Source organism: Chiloscyllium plagiosum, unplaced genomic scaffold (assembly GCF_037043375.1).
Source record: "Chiloscyllium plagiosum isolate Xiang-an unplaced genomic scaffold, Cpla_swu_hap1 HiC_scaffold_2, whole genome shotgun sequence".
In the NCBI taxonomy this organism is placed as follows: Eukaryota; Metazoa; Chordata; class Chondrichthyes; order Orectolobiformes; family Hemiscylliidae; genus Chiloscyllium; species Chiloscyllium plagiosum.
Window position 1 is genome coordinate 106,232,620 of NW_028270140.1, and position 17,517 is coordinate 106,250,136.

At 38.5% G+C, this 17,517-nt stretch overlaps 1 protein-coding gene across 2 annotated transcripts in view; it reads right to left on the minus strand.

Annotated features, from left to right (window-relative positions):
* adgrv1 (adhesion G protein-coupled receptor V1) overlaps positions 1–17,517 on the minus strand; it is a 571,861-nt gene that overhangs the window by 225,879 nt on the left and 328,465 nt on the right. For both annotated transcript variants that reach the window (XM_043709113.2, XM_043709105.2), the window contains 5 exons: positions 17,052–17,294; positions 9,651–10,058; positions 8,119–8,303; positions 1,540–1,792; positions 296–435 (listed from right to left, as the gene is read on the minus strand). In XM_043709113.2, the coding sequence (XP_043565048.2) occupies positions 296–435; positions 1,540–1,792; positions 8,119–8,303; positions 9,651–10,058; positions 17,052–17,294 (1,229 nt within the window). The remainder of the gene's footprint in view (positions 1–295; positions 436–1,539; positions 1,793–8,118; positions 8,304–9,650; positions 10,059–17,051; positions 17,295–17,517) is intronic.

The following is a 17,517-nucleotide window of genomic DNA, read 5'->3' on the forward strand; positions in this document are numbered from 1 at the left end:
TTCTGGTTTGTATTATGCATCAGGGTCAATTAGCATGTAGGAACTTCAATGTAGAGAGTCATCATCCTGTTCCTTCTATGATGATGGTAATCTTTAGTCTCCCCACATAACAGATCATTCCGAAAAGTTCAATGAAAGGTTAGTACCCAACGTGTCTGCATCACAACCTAATATGCTGAAAATAAATTAATTTGAAGCAGATTATAATAGCTAAATTCTTATTCTTCTATTTTGCATGTAATTATAATAAACCAATTGTTAAGCAAAATATATAATCAACTATTTAGAATTGCACCTTTCAGCTGCTTGGTTCCAAAGAAGGCATGCAGATTTGTGTGGAACAATGCGATTGTCTGCAGTGTGAATCTGATAGATTACTTCATTGCTGTCTCCAAGGGGCCGTGAACTCCAATTCTTTAAACTTGCAGAAAATACCTGCATTGTGACAGGAATTTAAAAATAAGATAGTCAATTTTTATGTTTACAATGATAGCAGCATTATTTAAAACAATGCAAAATGTGCACATAAACCTAATTTTTTTTTAGACAAAATTAAATTACTTTGGTGACTTCTTAAAAAAAATGCTCATGGAATGAATGAGGGGATTACTGTATAGGACAGCAATTATTGCCCATCCCTAATTGTCTAAAGTCCAGTTAAAAATTAGCCACATTTCTGAGAGTCTGGTATCATGTGTAGGCCAGACCAGAGAAGGAGGGCAGATTTCCTTCCCTAAAGAATATGAGCAAATCGGGTTTTTATTATAATTGATGCTTGTTATATGGTCACCATTGGACGAGCTTTTTCCTTCAGATTTTCACTGAGTTCAGATCTCACTATTTGTCATTGGTCAAAGATTGTCTGATTAGGAGGAACCTCTCTTAATCCTCTAGGCAAGCTGCCAGCCTTCTAAAATACTTGCTCACTGATGTAGGTCAATTGGCTTCTTCATGGAAGAGCCATTCTCCAACGTTGGTAAAATATGGAGGTGAGAAGATGGCACAAACTTTGCAAAGACCCCAACAATGGGGGCCAGTAAAATTCCAACATATAGAAACAAAGTGCACTTCAAAGTGGTGCGTAATGAGATTCTACTGTGAGTAATATCAGTTTATGAAAGTAAGAATGATTAAACACCATTATTAGCTAATGATAATCACTCAGAAATTGTCAGCAGAGATTATTCCAATTTTTTGTTCAACTAGCTCCTGTCGTCTCAACTAAAACATTTGTTGAATTTTATCTTTTCTTCCTCTTCAATCAAACGAGCAATCACAAACAGAAATGCACTGACTAAATGACAAAGATATCAAGTGTGGCAGAAAGTTACTTAACTCAACAAGTGTAGCCCTTTTCCAAACCTAAAAACTAAATTTGCACTGTTAAATTACCTTCTTTGCAATCATCTATTGGTCAGTTATTATCAATTCCTCAAAAGATCAATTTCACTCCCATTGTTATTTATCTATCTAAATTTAGGCCGTCAGTAAGTTTTTAACTGTTCACAAAAAGCTATTTTCAAAGGACATTGGTCCTACCTTACTACTGAGCGCAATTCCTTTTACACTAGTTTGAAACCACTGTTGGCTGCTATATTCTGTGAATTGCACATGTTGACAACTTTCATTTCCTGTGGTAATTGAAGATGTAAGAGGAACATCCAGCAGGCGCTCAGGAATTTGCAGGGAATCACCATTTCGTCCTTCAACCTTGTGTCCATTAATTTGTTGGGGATACCAATGATATGATTTAATTGTGAGGTACTGGCAAGTATCAAGAATTGTTTTGCCCCTGCAGAATTGGAACAAAAAAAGTTGCAATAAGAATGTTATTGATGATTCCAAAATCTATGGTAGATATCCCAAATAAAATAAATTCAATGTTTCCAGATCAGACAAAAACTCATCTTCGTCCAGTTCAATCTTCAATAAGCTTGTTGTCTTCAAATGAAAGATGTATAATTTTTTGACCCCAGTCAGCATGAAGTTTTCGAATGATAATCAAAGTTGGTACAATTCTATTAAGTTAAGGCTGAATGGAAAACAAACTGAGCTACAACATTGGGCTGGGCTTAATCCAAACTGTACAGTGGGAAACATGGTGGTTCGCCCCACTTAATTGTGGGAGAAGCTCCATGTCAGTCTCCCAGCAATGGCAAAACCTCTTCCAATAAAGTGGGAAGGTGGAAGAGGCCAGCACGGAATTCCTGAGTGCTGCAGTGTAATATCAATTGGTCACTGTTCACCCTGGCCGAGCAGAATTCAGTACCACACTGTACATCTGCCTTGAGTGAGAGCCGTTAATGCACTCCACATTCCACTGAGTGAGGCAGACAACCGAGTGAGTGCTCCCCGCTTACTCTCTCAGACTACAGCTCCTGTTGGCACTCTTTATTTTCACAGAGAGGGGAAATACATTTCTCACTGGGTGGAGTGGTTGAGATTGCACATAGCTGTGAAAATTAAGTGCATGGCACTGTATGGAGCTTTGCCTGCATTGCGCTCTCTAAAGCTTGTCAATCATCTATAAAGGACAAATCAGGAGTGTGATGGAATACTCCCCAATACCTGGAGAAGTGCAGCTCCCAACAACATTCAAGAAGCTTGACACTATCCAGGACAAACAGACATGCATGTCCAACATATGAGACATTCACTCTCTCTATGACTGGGACACAGCTATACTGTGTCAATCCACAGGATGAACTACAGCAATTCTTCAAGCCTCCTTTGACAGCACCTTCCGAATCCATGACCTTTATCACCTCAAAGAACTAGGGCAGCAGTCATTTCACAGAACTCTAGCCACGAGAACCCCTGAAAATAACACATTGTCCTGACCAGAACAGAGCAACTTCGGGGTTCAGGTACATTGTTCCTTGAAAGTGGAATTGCAGGTCGACAGAGTGGGAAAGAAGGCGTTTGGCACACTTGCCTTCATCGGTCAGAGTACTGAGTACAGGAGTTGCAGGGTGATGTTGCAGCTGTATAGGAGTTTGGTGAAGTCACCTTTAGAGTACTGTGTATAATTCTGGTCGCTCTGCAATAGGGAAGATATTATTAAATTGGAACGGTGTAGAAAGGGTTTACAAGAAAGTTACTGAGACTGGAAGGTTTGAGATTTAAGGAGAGGCTGGATAGGCAGGGACTCTTTTCCCTGGATCGTAGGAGGTTGAGGGATGACATTATAGAGGTTTATAAAATTATGAGGTAAATTTTTCCTGGGATAGGGAATTTGAAACTGGAGGCCATAGATCTAAGGTGAGAGGGGAAAGATTTAAAAGGGTCATGAGGGATAACCTTTTTACAAAGAGGGCAATGAGCTGCCAGAGGAAGTGATAGATGTAGGTACAGTTAGAATATTTAAAAGGTATATGAATAGGAAAGATTTAGAGGAATATGGGCCAAATGCAAGCAAATGGAACTAGTCTAGTTTGGAAAAGCTGGTCAGCATGGATGAGTTGGATCGAAGGGTCTGTTTCCATGCTGTACAGCTCTATGATTTGAAACTAGATTTCCATATTTGCTGCTGTTAGGTCCAAATCCTGAAACATGGTTGCAGCCAGCACCATGGCTGTGCACCCTGCACACAGGCTACAGCAGTTCAAGAATGCAGCTCACCAATACCTCCTTTGAAGTGGAGAATAAATCCTGGTCTTGCGAGCATCACCCACATCTGATGACTATTTCAACAAAAAAGCTAAACACTTAGCCCCATTCCTCTGACTTCCAATATTTTTGTAAAATCACTGACAGAAAGTTTCTGCAGGGACTTTTCTGTTTGTTATAATTTTAGTCAAGGTACTAGGTTTGAACGCTATTGAAACAGATCATTATTGACTGACACAGCAGAGAGTTTGAATGAATTTCTGTATAAATAGGCTGCATGCACTGTTTTCTCAAGTCATTTTCTGCAAACTGAACAAAATTATACACAAATGGTTGGAACATTTTTAAGCATTCTAGTCTGAAGTACTGGAAAAGGATTGAGTAAATGACTTTGAATAAAGAAATCAGATTGCACAGCTCACTAGATATTTTGCCAGGCTCAGAGAAACTAATCAGCATGCTCGATCTGTTGAACTGTGTCGAATTTCTGGAAAAGGCTGAAAGGCTTTTTGATATCAGCTAAACTGTCATATCATCCTGAATCTCTACTACGATTATGTTATCCCAATGATAACCTTCAGTTGCTTGGTAAATAGTACTTTGAAATCATCAATGGAAATATTGTAGCGGTTAGTCAATATTTACATAAAGTCTTTGTGCCTCAAGTAACAACTCATGGAGAAAGGAGACCCAATCATCAGCTTCTCTTCCGTCGCAACAAAACAAAAGTAAAGTTACATCATTCTGAGAGTATTGTGCTTGTGTAATTTTAAGGTGTTTGGAAAATTGTGTGACTGTTCTTAGGCATATTATAAGATTTGATAAGTTAATCTCTCTAAGTGTGAGCATGAAGTGTTGTCCTATTGTAAACAGGTTATCTTCCATCTACGAATGACAGAAGGTCAAAAAAATTGGACTGTGGCTTTTAAGACTTTTCTCGAAAGGGAAATTGCAAAGACTGTTATATTTTCCAATTCTGTAGTACCAATAAGGCTCATTTGCAATTCCTCAGGATTTTTGCTGCAGCTAACAAAGGAGCAAGTTGACATGGCAGAAATTTATGTCGACAAAATTCCAACAAAGAAAGTGGGAGACAAGGAAGGAATTGGCTGGATAATTTAATATTTTTGAGACCAGATTAAATCATTTATAATTTTTAAAATCTGATGAGTAAAAAGAAAACAATAGTTAAAAAAGAATTTTGAGAAGATTTGTAGCTCAGGTTGAGGTGTTGGATGTAAGTTTGCTCGCTGAGCTGGAAAGTTCATTTCAGACATTTCGTCACCATGCTAGGTAACATCAGGAGTGAGCCTCCGGTGAAGCACTGGTGTTAGTGAACCATTTTCTATTTATTTGTTTAGGTTTCCTTGCATTGGTGATGTCATTTCCAGTGATGGTGCTATTTCCGGTTCTTTTTCTCAGAGTAAATGGGGTCCAAATAGATGCATTTGTTCATAGAGTTCCAGTTGGAATGCCATGCCTCTAGAAATTTTCGTGTGTGTCTCTCTTTGGTTTGTGCTAGGATGGATGTGTACTCCCTGTCGAAGTGGTGTCCTTCCTCATCTATATGTAAGAATACTATTGAGAGTGGTTCATATCTTTTTGTGGCTAGTTGATGTTCATGTATCCTGGTGGCTAGTTTTCTGCTTGTTTGTCCAATGTAGTTTTTGCTACAGTTTTTGCAAGGTATTTTGTAAATGACATTAGTTTGCTTGTTGTCTGTATAGGGTCTTTCAAGTTCATTAGCTGCTGTTTTAGTGTGTTGGTGGGTTTGTGGGCTACCATGATGCCAAGAGGTCTGAGTAGCCTGGCAGTCATTTCTGAGATGTCTTTGATGTAGGAGGGCATGGCTAGGGTTTCTGGATGCATTTTGTCTGCTTGTTTGGGTTTGTTGCTGAGAAATCGGCAGACTATGTTCATTGGGTACCCATTCTTTTTGAATATACTGTATAGAATATACAGTTTGAATATACTGTATAGACGGACCCACCAACACATTAAAACAGCAGCTAATAAACTTGAAAGACCCTATACAAACAACAAGCAAAACTAATGTCATTTACAAAATACCTTGCAAGAACTGTAACAAACACTACACTGGACAATCAGGCAGAAAACTAGCCACAAGGATACATGAACATCAACTAGCCTCTCTCACTAGTATTCTTACATACAGGTGAGGTCACTACTTTGACTGGGACAACACATCCATCCTAGGACAAGCCAAATAGAGACATGGATGAGAATGGGTAGAAGCATGGCATTCCAACCAGAACTCTATCAAAAAAACATCGACATGGACCCCATTTACCACTCACTGAGAAAAAGAACAGGAAATGACATCACCAACCCAAGGAAACCTAAACACATAAATAGAAAGCAGGTCACTAACATCACTGCTTCACCAGAGGCTCACTGATGATGTTACCTAGCATGGCGACAAAATGTCTGAAAATTAGATTAGATTAGATTACAGTGTGGAAACAGGCCCTTCGGCCCAACAAGTCCACACCGACCCGCCGAAGCGAAACCCACCCATACCCCTACATTTACCCCTTACCTAACACTACGGGCAATTTAGTATGGCCAATTCACCTGACCCTGCACATCTTTGGATGGTGGGAGGAAACCGGAGTACCCGGAGGAAACCCACGCAGACACGGGGAGAACGTGCAAACTCCACACAGTCAGTCGCCTGAGGCGGAATTGAACCCAGGTCTCTGGCGCTGTGAGGCAGCAGTGCTAACCACTGTGCCACCGTGCTGCCCAAAATGAACCTTCCAACTCAAGTGAGCAAACTTACATCCAGGGTTAAAGAGAAGTTGAAGTTTTTAGGCAGTGACAGGAGAACCAAGCTAAAACTTCTGATTTTAAAAATAAAGTGACATGGACTATCTAATGCAGAACCGGAGATCATCATTGTGCTAAACTATACATCTTGACATCTATGTTGATCTCCAGAGAAGTTGTTTTAACACTATCCATTAGCTTAGCAAGGGACAACTTTGAGAGCATATCCATGGTTATTTCTACACTACTCAAGCAATTTCATCATCAATCTGGAAGAATTTTCACATGTTGAAGTCAAGCACCCTCTTATTTTAGACATAACCATTTACCAAAGATCTAACTTAAGTCGTGAATAATGAAGATAAATTCATTGTACCCATGTTTTTGGCATAACTTCAGTAGCCCTTCACATGGGACTACATAGAAAACTAAAAAAACGGAGTCCAATTTTGTCAGAATCTTGACTTCTGACAGTTTTGAGCAGTGAAACATGACATTTCCCTTTGTTATAGTCCAAAGCTTGAAATTAACTTGGATTCTTTTCATCTGAAATGCCAGGAAGAATAATTACATAATGGCTGAATTATGATTTCAATGGAATTTCATTATGTTTCTGTGTTTTTTTTCGGACAAAGTACCAATCTGATCTAGAATCAATCAGGATGTCAGAACCACCCTAATCCCAATTGAGGCATTCAACATCAAATCTTTTAAAATCATTTTGTTAACAGCTATGATAAAATTATCTTCTTAGCAATACTTACATACACATGTGGGTCAATTAAGGTTCTATAATGTTTTGAACGTTTAAAGAGTGTTTTAAATTACATGTTTTATGCCTAGAAATGTTTATACTGATTTTTTCAAAGATTTATAAAAGAAACTTAATTTTCAGCAGTGGTGCAAATGGGAATTTGTAGCAGATCAGCTGCTGACTATGTACAACGTGCAATATTCTTGTCTCCTGACTTCAAGAGAGAGCAAGATCAACCAAGATGTATATCACCAAACTACGACCACTCCTCTTGTGCCATCACCAAATTTGAATTGTACTTGTAATTACTGATAAACTTTTTAACTTTAAAGCAAGACATTGTAGGTTTATGTCACTTGCATGCTCTATCATTTTCTGAATTGTAATTATGTTAGATTAAGAATGAATTTTCTTAGTCAAATGATTCACAAAGGCGAAGTGAAATAATGTTTGGCTTTTTCAGATTGCAGAGACTTGACTTGAGTTTGTTTTCAAACAAAAATCATGAGGAGAAAAAACTCCTTAGTTCGTGCTGTAAACACTTGGGAAAAGAGCTCAATATGTTGCTTATTTTCCAGTGCTCATAGGCCCAAAACAAATATAATTTTCCATTAACAGCATTTTGCAGTGAACACAATGCCTGCTCTAGTCTGAAATTTTAATTTGATTATATTTTGTGGTGGCCATCTGATGACTATGACATTTCTACTCCAGGAAAAATGAAAAAAATAGGCCGACATTCCTTCTTCAATTCGTTAAAGAACGCTTTAAGCTAAAGAACTACTTAAGATTTTCTTGATTTTTCTTTATCTGTTTTACGATATGCTGCTCTGTTGTCATTTACTGAATGCTGCTAATATATTTTGTACCCAAAACATTATATTCAATCCCTTAATGGATGCAAGTAATACTTATTACTTTATTCTTTAATTTAATAAAATCTCATTAATCACTCATAAATTTACCTCTCGCCAGGTGATCCACATTCTATGTCAGTGAGGAGTGAGAAGGCAAACCGCTCAGTCATTTCTGCCAGTTGACTGAGTCCTTTAGTATCCTTGCGAGTGGGGTCGAGTAGTGCACAAAGATGATTATAAAATAGTTCTCTATTGGTATTACTGACTGGCTTCTTCTCTCCTTCCTCTATCACCTAATGGATCATAAATAAATTAATCCATTAAATTCTGATGCAAAACAAACTAATAATGGAAAAAACTACTGGACAGAATCTTCCTCTAAGTATGTCAGGAAAAGTCAAAGTTCTCATAATCTAAAGGCTAAATAAACCAATGTTCAGCACAACAGGTATAAGTGGAGAGTGTAAAGGTGTCATAAGCCAGGCCTGTAGTGTCCTTGGTCTCAAGACAGCACCTGCTATTGATGGCTAAGAAATGGAAAATACAGTATTTTTCATCAAAAAATATGTTTCAAGCCGAATATGCCCATTATCTAGAAATCACATTAAGTTACATAATGATTTGCCCTTTAAATATCTCCTACTAAAACAAAGCTCATCTGACAAAGTGCAAGACTGATAAAAAAAAACAATATAAATGAAACAATATAAATTTCTTCTCATTCTGCCAACCCCTCCAGAATCTGTTGGAAATTATCCAAGATAGTCAATAAGTGATAATTAAGTAGAACTGGTTTCAACCCAATATATCATTTGGTTACAGCCATCTATGTCATTATGCCAAGGCAAAATTATAAACTATTACAATTTCCTCTCTGTAATGTACATAATTACTCCACAGTCAAAGCATGCAAATCTAGTTGTACTGCTGACTCAGGTTTACACGGTCATAACCAAACTTCTGAAAATAAACATAAAACAAGTTCTAATGAAAGTCAGTGCTCTGAAATGCTAACTCGGCTTCTCTCCAAAGATGCTTCTTGTCCTACTGAGTTTTCCCGGCTGTTTTTGTTCTTAGCATTAGCATTATGAAAAATGCTTTTACTCTTATATTTAAGTCAAGTGACATCCCATTCATCAACTTCAATCTTCACTCCCTTCATCATTGATGCACAGTGGCAACAGTGTGTACCATCAAAAAGACTCACCAAAGCTCCTTCAATACCACTTTGCAAACATGGGACCTGTACCACCGAGCAAAATAAGGGCCGAAGATGCATGGAAACAGGACCACCTACACTTTCCCTTCCAAGTCACCCACTATTCTGACTTGGAATTGTCACCACAATTCAGTGGCACAGGATCAAAGGGCTGAGTGGCCTATTCCTGCACCTATTTTCTACCTTTCACTGTCACAGGATTAAAATCCTAGATTTCTCATCCTAAAAGCAGGAACATTCCTACACCTCAATTATGACAGTCATTCAAGAAGGCAGCTCACTACCATCTTCTCTCAACCAATTAAAAATGGAAATGAATGCTGGCTTCGCCAAAAATGTCCATATCCCATTAGCAGATAAAAAAGTACATTGGATATGAAAGTTATTCCAAATAAATGATCATCTGAAATTGTAAGTTTACCTTTTCTAATACTTCCATTACTGCACTGAGTTGTTCTCCTGTGGCCTCTATCTTAATCTTGCTTTGCAGTTTCTGAAGAATTTGATTTATCAAATCATCATCCAAGGGTTGGTATAACTGATCAATCAAACTCCAGAAGAACTGAGAGTTAGCGTCTGTAACTATTGTGATGTTTGCTATGTTGTAATCTTTATCCAGCTGAGTTCCTGCAGTTGGATTGTGCAGCACAACTTGAAATCGCTTTGGTAATGGATTCGAAGATGCCAATTCTGGAGTTAGGACAATGTTCAATGGAACACCTAACTGCCCTGGTTGGAAAGTTAAAGAGCCTTCCGATTTCACAAAATCCATCCCTGCAATCGCTGGCATCACTGAGGTTTGGCCTACCAGTTCAGCCCTTCTTAATTCCTATAAAATACAAATTGAATACAAAATTAAGGGCATTTATTTGAATTAAGACAAGAAAATAAGCAAGTATTTATCCTGTTATTACAAAGTGTACTTGTTATTGATGAATGTAATTATTTCATTGTTTTAATAGCTCTATCTACAACTAGTGCTTTTTGAATAAAGAAAATGTAAATCCACTATAAGAGAAATATTACAAAAAGCGCAAGAATTTGCTGACATAATAGTGGCATCTGAATGACACACATCATCAATTAAAGAATTTCCCGAAAAATTGTTGTAAAGCGATACCTCTTGAAATGTGATTCACAAATGATCAATATTTGCCAATTCACCATTAGCTCTGCAAAAACTACATAGTATCATTGAATCCCGACAGTGTGGAAACAGGCCATTTGGCCCAACAAGTTCACACTAACCCTCCGAAGAGTAACTACCTAGACCCATTCCCCTACCATTTTACTCTACATTTACTCCTGACTAATGGACCTAACCTACACATTCTTGAACACTATGGGCAATTTAGCACAGCCAATTCACCTAATCTGCACATAAAACAGAGTATGTTCTTTATTGTAAATCACACTCATCTGGAAATTCTTGCCTTTAATTGTGATTTTCATAAGTTGCTGCATTTACACATTTATTGCCAGAAAAATTTGCCAGAGAAAATTGTCTAGTAGTTAATAGCACAAGAACACATTTAATGATGCGATAATTGTCAGTGACTGCTAATTGATTTCTCCTGCCCAGATAGTGAACAGTTGAAATGCAGAAACTCATTTGTTTAGTTAGCGACATCTGGTTGGAAGATTTTAAAAGTATTAAATATTAAATTTATTAAAACTTACCTTCCTATCTCTTTGCTTCTCTCTTAAGTTAATCATAATTTCCCTCTCTTTCTCTGACCTGATACTGAACTCTTCCATTCTAATCCACATACCTCCCTCCTATCTTTATTTTTCAATGGTTAAACCTCTGTTGTCTGTTACAGTTTTAACAAGTTGCAGACAATTCTGCCAGAGTGTTATGAATGAATTTACCCAGGTGTCCCACAATACCAAAGTGGCCAAATCAATATGAACTCAAACGGGCACCAAAGCAAAACATTCCCACTTTATTAGGAAAAGAATTACAATGATCTTTACTAAACATATTATCCCTAATCCTGGAAATTCTCATCTGGTCTGGCAGCATCTGTGATGGAAAACCAGAGTTAACATTTTGGGTCCAGTGAACTCAACTGTCCCAAAACGTTAATTCTGATTTCTCTTCAGAGATGCTGCCAGACCTGCTGAGCTTTTCTAGCACCTTCTGTTTTTGTTTCTGATTTACACTGTCTGCAGTTCTTTTGATTTCTATTCCTAATCCCATTTGACCCCTTAAGGTTACAATACTTCTTGAGTCTCTTGTAAATTTATGCAGACTCTCTCTCTGTGGCTCTGTCTCTGGGTCTGTGGTGCTGTTTTTTTTCCCTCGCTCTCTCTCTCTCTGGATGGTCAGCTGGTATCTGTCTTTTGCCACACTGGTCTCCTCAGAAGGCCTCAGATGATTCCAAAGGTAGTTCCAAGAGATGGGTCTGCAGATGGTTTTCTGGAACTATTTCTGATTCTAGCTTATCAAGGAGATACATTTAATAGTTTTAAACATGAGTCACTTAGATAGCATGCTACTGTTGGTTTCTTTGTATGACAGGCCTTTCTGTCTGGGTTGTCCTTTGTTTAGTGGATATGTTGTTGAGGGAGTCTGTGCAGAATAACTGCTGCCTTTTACATTATGTTAATGTCATTAGCAGTTGTCTGATGTGTTTGCACCGTGTCAGGTGTGTGGATTTTTGTGATTACAGAGTTTCATTTGGTCAATGTGGCTCAGTGGTTAGCACTGCTGCCTCACAGCACCAGGATCCCAGGTTCGATTCCAGCCTTGGGTGACGGCCTGTGTGGAGTTTGCACATTCTCCCTGTATCTGCGTGGGTTTCCTCCGGGTGCTCCAGTTTCCTCCCACAATCCAAAGATGTGCAGTTCAGGTGAATTGGCCATGTTAAATTGCCCATAGTGTTAGCTGCATTAGTCAAAGGGAAATAGGTCTGGGTGGGTTACTCTTCGGAGGGTCAATGTGAACTGTAGGGAATCTACTGTAGGGAATTCCACACTGTAGGGAATCTAATCTAATGCACCCAGCATCCCTTGCTGTTTGGCCAAGTTAGCAATCTATCTGTTTTTAAGCAGTCAGGAGGCTGCTACACCTCATAAGTTAAATTGCAATCAAATGGAAAGACAATCAATCAATAACATAATACGTAACCAAATTGGTCAAAAAACTCTGGAAAGACTTTTGCTATGAAAATATTTGGAGGGGGACATTTGGAGAACATGATTATGAATACAACTGGAAGTCTGGAATGTAACCAACCAGGATTCATAAACACCAACAATTATATTCTTCTACGTATTGTATGAAAAAATAGCAGTGATTTTACAAATATATCCAATAGTGTTATTTTCTAAAATACAAAATAAAAACAAAATTCAATAGGATCAATGTATTTGAGACTTCAAAATTGATAGCATTTTGGAATATTATTTTGAGGCTCTGACATCTTGTTCACCAGCTCATTGCCCTTGGCAGCAATTGGCACTCATCATAGACCTTGAAATGGTGTAATAGCACCAACTGCTTATTTTTCTATGACTTAATCTGCTATTCTCGCGTTTATGTGTAAGAAATCTAGTTACACTTTATTAGCAACTGAAACATCCAAAACAGTAAAAAATAATCATTGTTTTTACTGTAGATATGAAGTAAATGATGATATACTAGATATATGGATATCTCTGTGCCAATGCTTAACTATGCCAAAGTACCCTCCAGTGTACGCTCCCATGTCATCATTCACCTGCAAGCCTTGACAGTAATTGGCACGTTAGTTATTCAGGGAAAGAAGCCATTGCTGAGCCCAATCTTATTGATAACATGAAAACTTTTCAACAGGGGCATTTGGATGGTGACCATGAACAGGATTCCTTGCTCCACGGTTTGGAAATGTTGTAGTGAATTAGAGATTTCAATTCCAGTTGAAATTAGGGAACTTCACAAAGATGAGGGGTGAGACCCGGGATTGATGCAGTAGCATCAAATCCACTGTTTATTGAGTTAATAGGGAGGCTCATTTTAAGACAATAAGAACAGTGATCAAACCCTTTTAAACATCTGGTGCAATGAAATTAAGTTTTTGTTATATGTACATACGTCTTTCTCTCATTGCTCTTCTTAACTTATTTATCATTTATATCAATCTATAGCAGTCTCTGTTTTTTTTGCACTTTTTTGTTTTGCTTTGCTAAACATTTTTTGGTAAGAACCATGCTCCTTGAATCCAATTTAGCTTTGTCCCATTAACTTTGCCTTTTATCTTCTGTAATCATTATGATTTGGCACCTGTGTTGCAACTTACAGCTGAAATAGACATAAAATAGATCTACATCGATATCATTTCAAAACAAGCTTTATTTATGAAAATGTCAGAAGGATTGAAGCAGACATTGAATAGGTTTTCAGTGTGGCTGAAGCATTATGGTGTATACAGATCTTTTAATAGGGGTTGGTCCGATTGGGTCCTCTCACACCAGTTGGTGAACCAGTGGGGAATCTTAAGGGGGACCCATTGGAATCAGGTGTCCTTTTGGCAGTTCAGCAGTCGCCTGCTGAATGTCAGCTCACCAAGAGCTATCCACAATCAGTGGCCTGCAGTTCATTATTACCCTCAGCACAAGCAGCCATACGAATTCCAAAAGCAAGCTCCCCCAAAACTGGCACAGTGCCGCAGATGGAAAGATATCTTGGAGGGCACTAATAAGTCCAAGAGGGCTCGTTGGGAGTTTCTGGGAATGGAAAAGCTGTGCGGACACCATTCAACCACTGATCCACCATTAAATTGAGGTGGCCTTGGGGATAATGGCTGTCAGTTAGTTCATTAATGGACATCCTACTGCCAGCAGCCATGATCCTGTGTCAGTCCCACTCATTACATTTAATCCTGCCCTTTATGTCTACATGATGGATCAAGGTCGATTTGGACTATGTCAATTGGCAAAGTAAACACATACCTATATCTTTGGAAAAGTAATTATTTCAGACCTAATAGCTCCAATTTTAAGTGCTGCTTGCCTCCTCCACCTCCTGCACCATGCTGGATGGAAACCAGTAACAGGTTAGTTAAAAATGATGCCAGTAACTTGCCTTATCTGATCATGATGGCTTCCAAGGTTAGTGTTATTTAGGAAGCAGGTGAGCAATGTAAAGGTAGCAGGGTCCACCCATAATATCTATTAATAAGAGGATCTGCAGTTCAGGCCCATGGAAGTAAGTTTTTAAGTTTCATTTTTGGTTTCTTTATGGGCTAGGAGAAACAGAAACATTCAGCAGGAAACCTTGGGCATATTTTGCCCAGGTCGCTCATTCCCACCTACCCATCACAGTCCAATTCAATTCCCACCCTCACCCTCACTTCCTTAATGCCAGGAACTATTCTCACCCATCACTGATGGAAACCTCCTGGACTGGAATTCTTGCTTTCCTTTATCAGTCATGTAGTGGATCAGGACGAGTTTAGGTGGAAGCTGAGGGGACATTTTCCAAATAGGGTGCTGATTGTTACAGGAGTTGCAAGCCAAGTTATAATTCTGATCATGCACATCACATGTTTCAAGGTGTGTGTTTCCTACCCTTTCTGCCAACCTAACCATGCAATGCTCTCATCCCAGTATGATCAAGGTCAATGAATTAGTTAAACTAATTAGATCCTCCTCAAATGAATCCTAGTGCATACAACTAATGTTAGTATTCTAATGTAAGCAAATCTCATAGAGTCATAGAGATGTACAGCATGGAAACAGACCCTTCGGTCCAACCTGTCCATGCCGACCAGATATCCCAACCCAATCTAGTCCCACCTGAGCACCCGGCCCATATCCCTCCAAACCCTTCCTATTCAATTGTTATTAATCAACACTGCAGTTCTCAACATATCCTTTGTGGTGTCTTTTTTAGAAGTTGATGTATGATCTGAGATGACAGTTGAAAAAGATGATCCCCATTTTATTAGAATAGTGCTTTTGAAACATGAGAAGTTTTGTGTTTCTTTCGTTCAAACTGTCTATTGACTGATCTTCAAAGGCTGTACATATGAATGCTCTGGTGAACAAGCTCTTCTTAGGATTGTAAGAGATGCAATGAATTTAAGGATGAAATCAATTCATATGTCTTAGTTTGCTGGAGTTACAGAAAGTACCAATGTTTAATTTAAAAACTTGCCAATACTAAGCTTGGTAGCATTGTCAATTGAGAGTAGGATAGTGTAAAACTTCCAAAAGACATAGACAAGTTGATGGAATGGGCAGACAAGTGATAGATGAAATTCATTGTGGAGAAGTGTAAAGTGATTCATTTTGACAGAAAGAACAAGGAGAACGAATATAAAGAGTACAATTCCAAAGAATGTGCAGGAGCAGAGGCACCCGGGATTAATGTTTATAGAGTCATAGAGTCATAGAGATGTACAGCATGGAAATAGACCCTTCGGTCCAACCCATCCATGCCAACCAGATATCCCAACCCAATCTAGCCCCACCTGCCAGCGCCCGGCCCATATCCCTCCAAACCCTTCCTATTCATATACCCATCCAAATGCCTCTTAAATGTTGCAATTGTACCAGCCTCCACCACTTCCTCTGGCAGCTCATTCCATACACGTACCACTCTCTGTGTGAAAACGTTGCCCGTAGGTCTCTTTTATATCTTTCCCCTCTCACCCTAAACCTATGCTCTCTAGTTCTGGACTCCCTGACCCCAGGGAAAAGACTTTGCCTATTTACCCTATCCATGCCCCTCATAATTTTGTAAACCTCTATAAGGTCACCCCTCAGCCTCCGATGCTCCAGGGAAAACAGCCCCAGCCTGTTCAGCCTCTCCCTATAGCTCAAATCCTCCAACCCTGGCAACATCCTTGTAAATCTTTTCTTTTTAATTCATTGAAAGAGGCAGAAACTGGGATTGTGATTACTAAAGCATGCACTATCCTCGACTTTGTTAACCGGGGAACAGAATGCAAGAGCAAGGAAGTTACAGTAGATTAGACTTTGAGGTTCAGCCTCAGATAGAGTATTGCATTCAGTACTGGAAACCACACTTTAAGAAATATCTGGAGTGGCAAAAGATTTGCAATAATGATTTCAGACAAGAGGAACTTCTGTTACATAGCCAGATTAGAGAAGTTGGGACTGTTCTCCTTGGAGAAAAGACAACAGCAAATCATTTGATTGACCAATCCAAAATCATGAGCAATATGGACAGAATACAGTAAATAGGGAAATATTGTTCCCACAAGAACAAGATGGCACAGATTTAAGGTAATGAGCGAAATAAGGAGAAAACGTTTTGCATAGCAAGTGTTTGGGAGCTCTCTGAAAACCTTAAGATTGGGACAGGACAAAACTGGAATTCCACTCAAACTACAAGATTTAGTAGCACAATGATTTAAGTGTTGCCCTTGGATCACGCAACTGGAGAAACAAACTTCCTGATTAAAATGAGTGTATTAGGTCAGGAGTGACTTGATGCAATCTTTAAGGGAGAAAGAATGTTCAAAAAGACTCACCCACAAGAATCTAAAAATTAATTACACCAGTCAAAAACTGATTCTTGCAGACTTACAGTTCAATGCTTTTTATCCAAAGTATTTAGAAACCCATGCTGTATATCTCTATGACTCCAAATGCTTTTGTTCAGAAAAGGTGATCACTCAAATAACATGAATGTTGTTACAGATTAAATTATATGTGTACTCTATACAATCATATACAGCATATGACTATAGCGCAAGGTTTTCTCAAAGTTCAACTTTAACTGTATTTTATAATTGATAAGATTACTGCTCATCACAAAATAATTTGTTGGATTAGATTTAAAAATATTTTTATTAACAGTTGTTCTCACCTGTGTTTGATAGCTAACACTGACAACTGCATTTGTACCACCCTCCCTGACGACCTGCAGGCTGACAAATGTGGCCTTTTGATGAATGACAGGAAACCGAGATCCAACAGCGAAAAAGATCAGTTTGTGCTGCATATCGCTCTCCAGAATTGTAATGTTTAAAAATCGAACACTGCTATTTATCATGGCTCCGGCACCTACTTCATAGATTTCCACAAGAAACCATGTTTCAGATTCTGGGATCTGCAGAGCAGCATTCAAAAACAGTTAAGTATGTAAGAAACATCATCCAGTCTTTTCACAGCACAATGTGAGTCATTACTTAAGTACCACAGTAAAACATAATGGCAGCCTAAAAATTAAATTTAACTTTAACATCAAATTTAAGCTGTCAGTAGAATTAAGACATCATGGCTAAAAGAACTTCTAATTAAACACAGCAGAAAACATGCATGATTCATTGCCC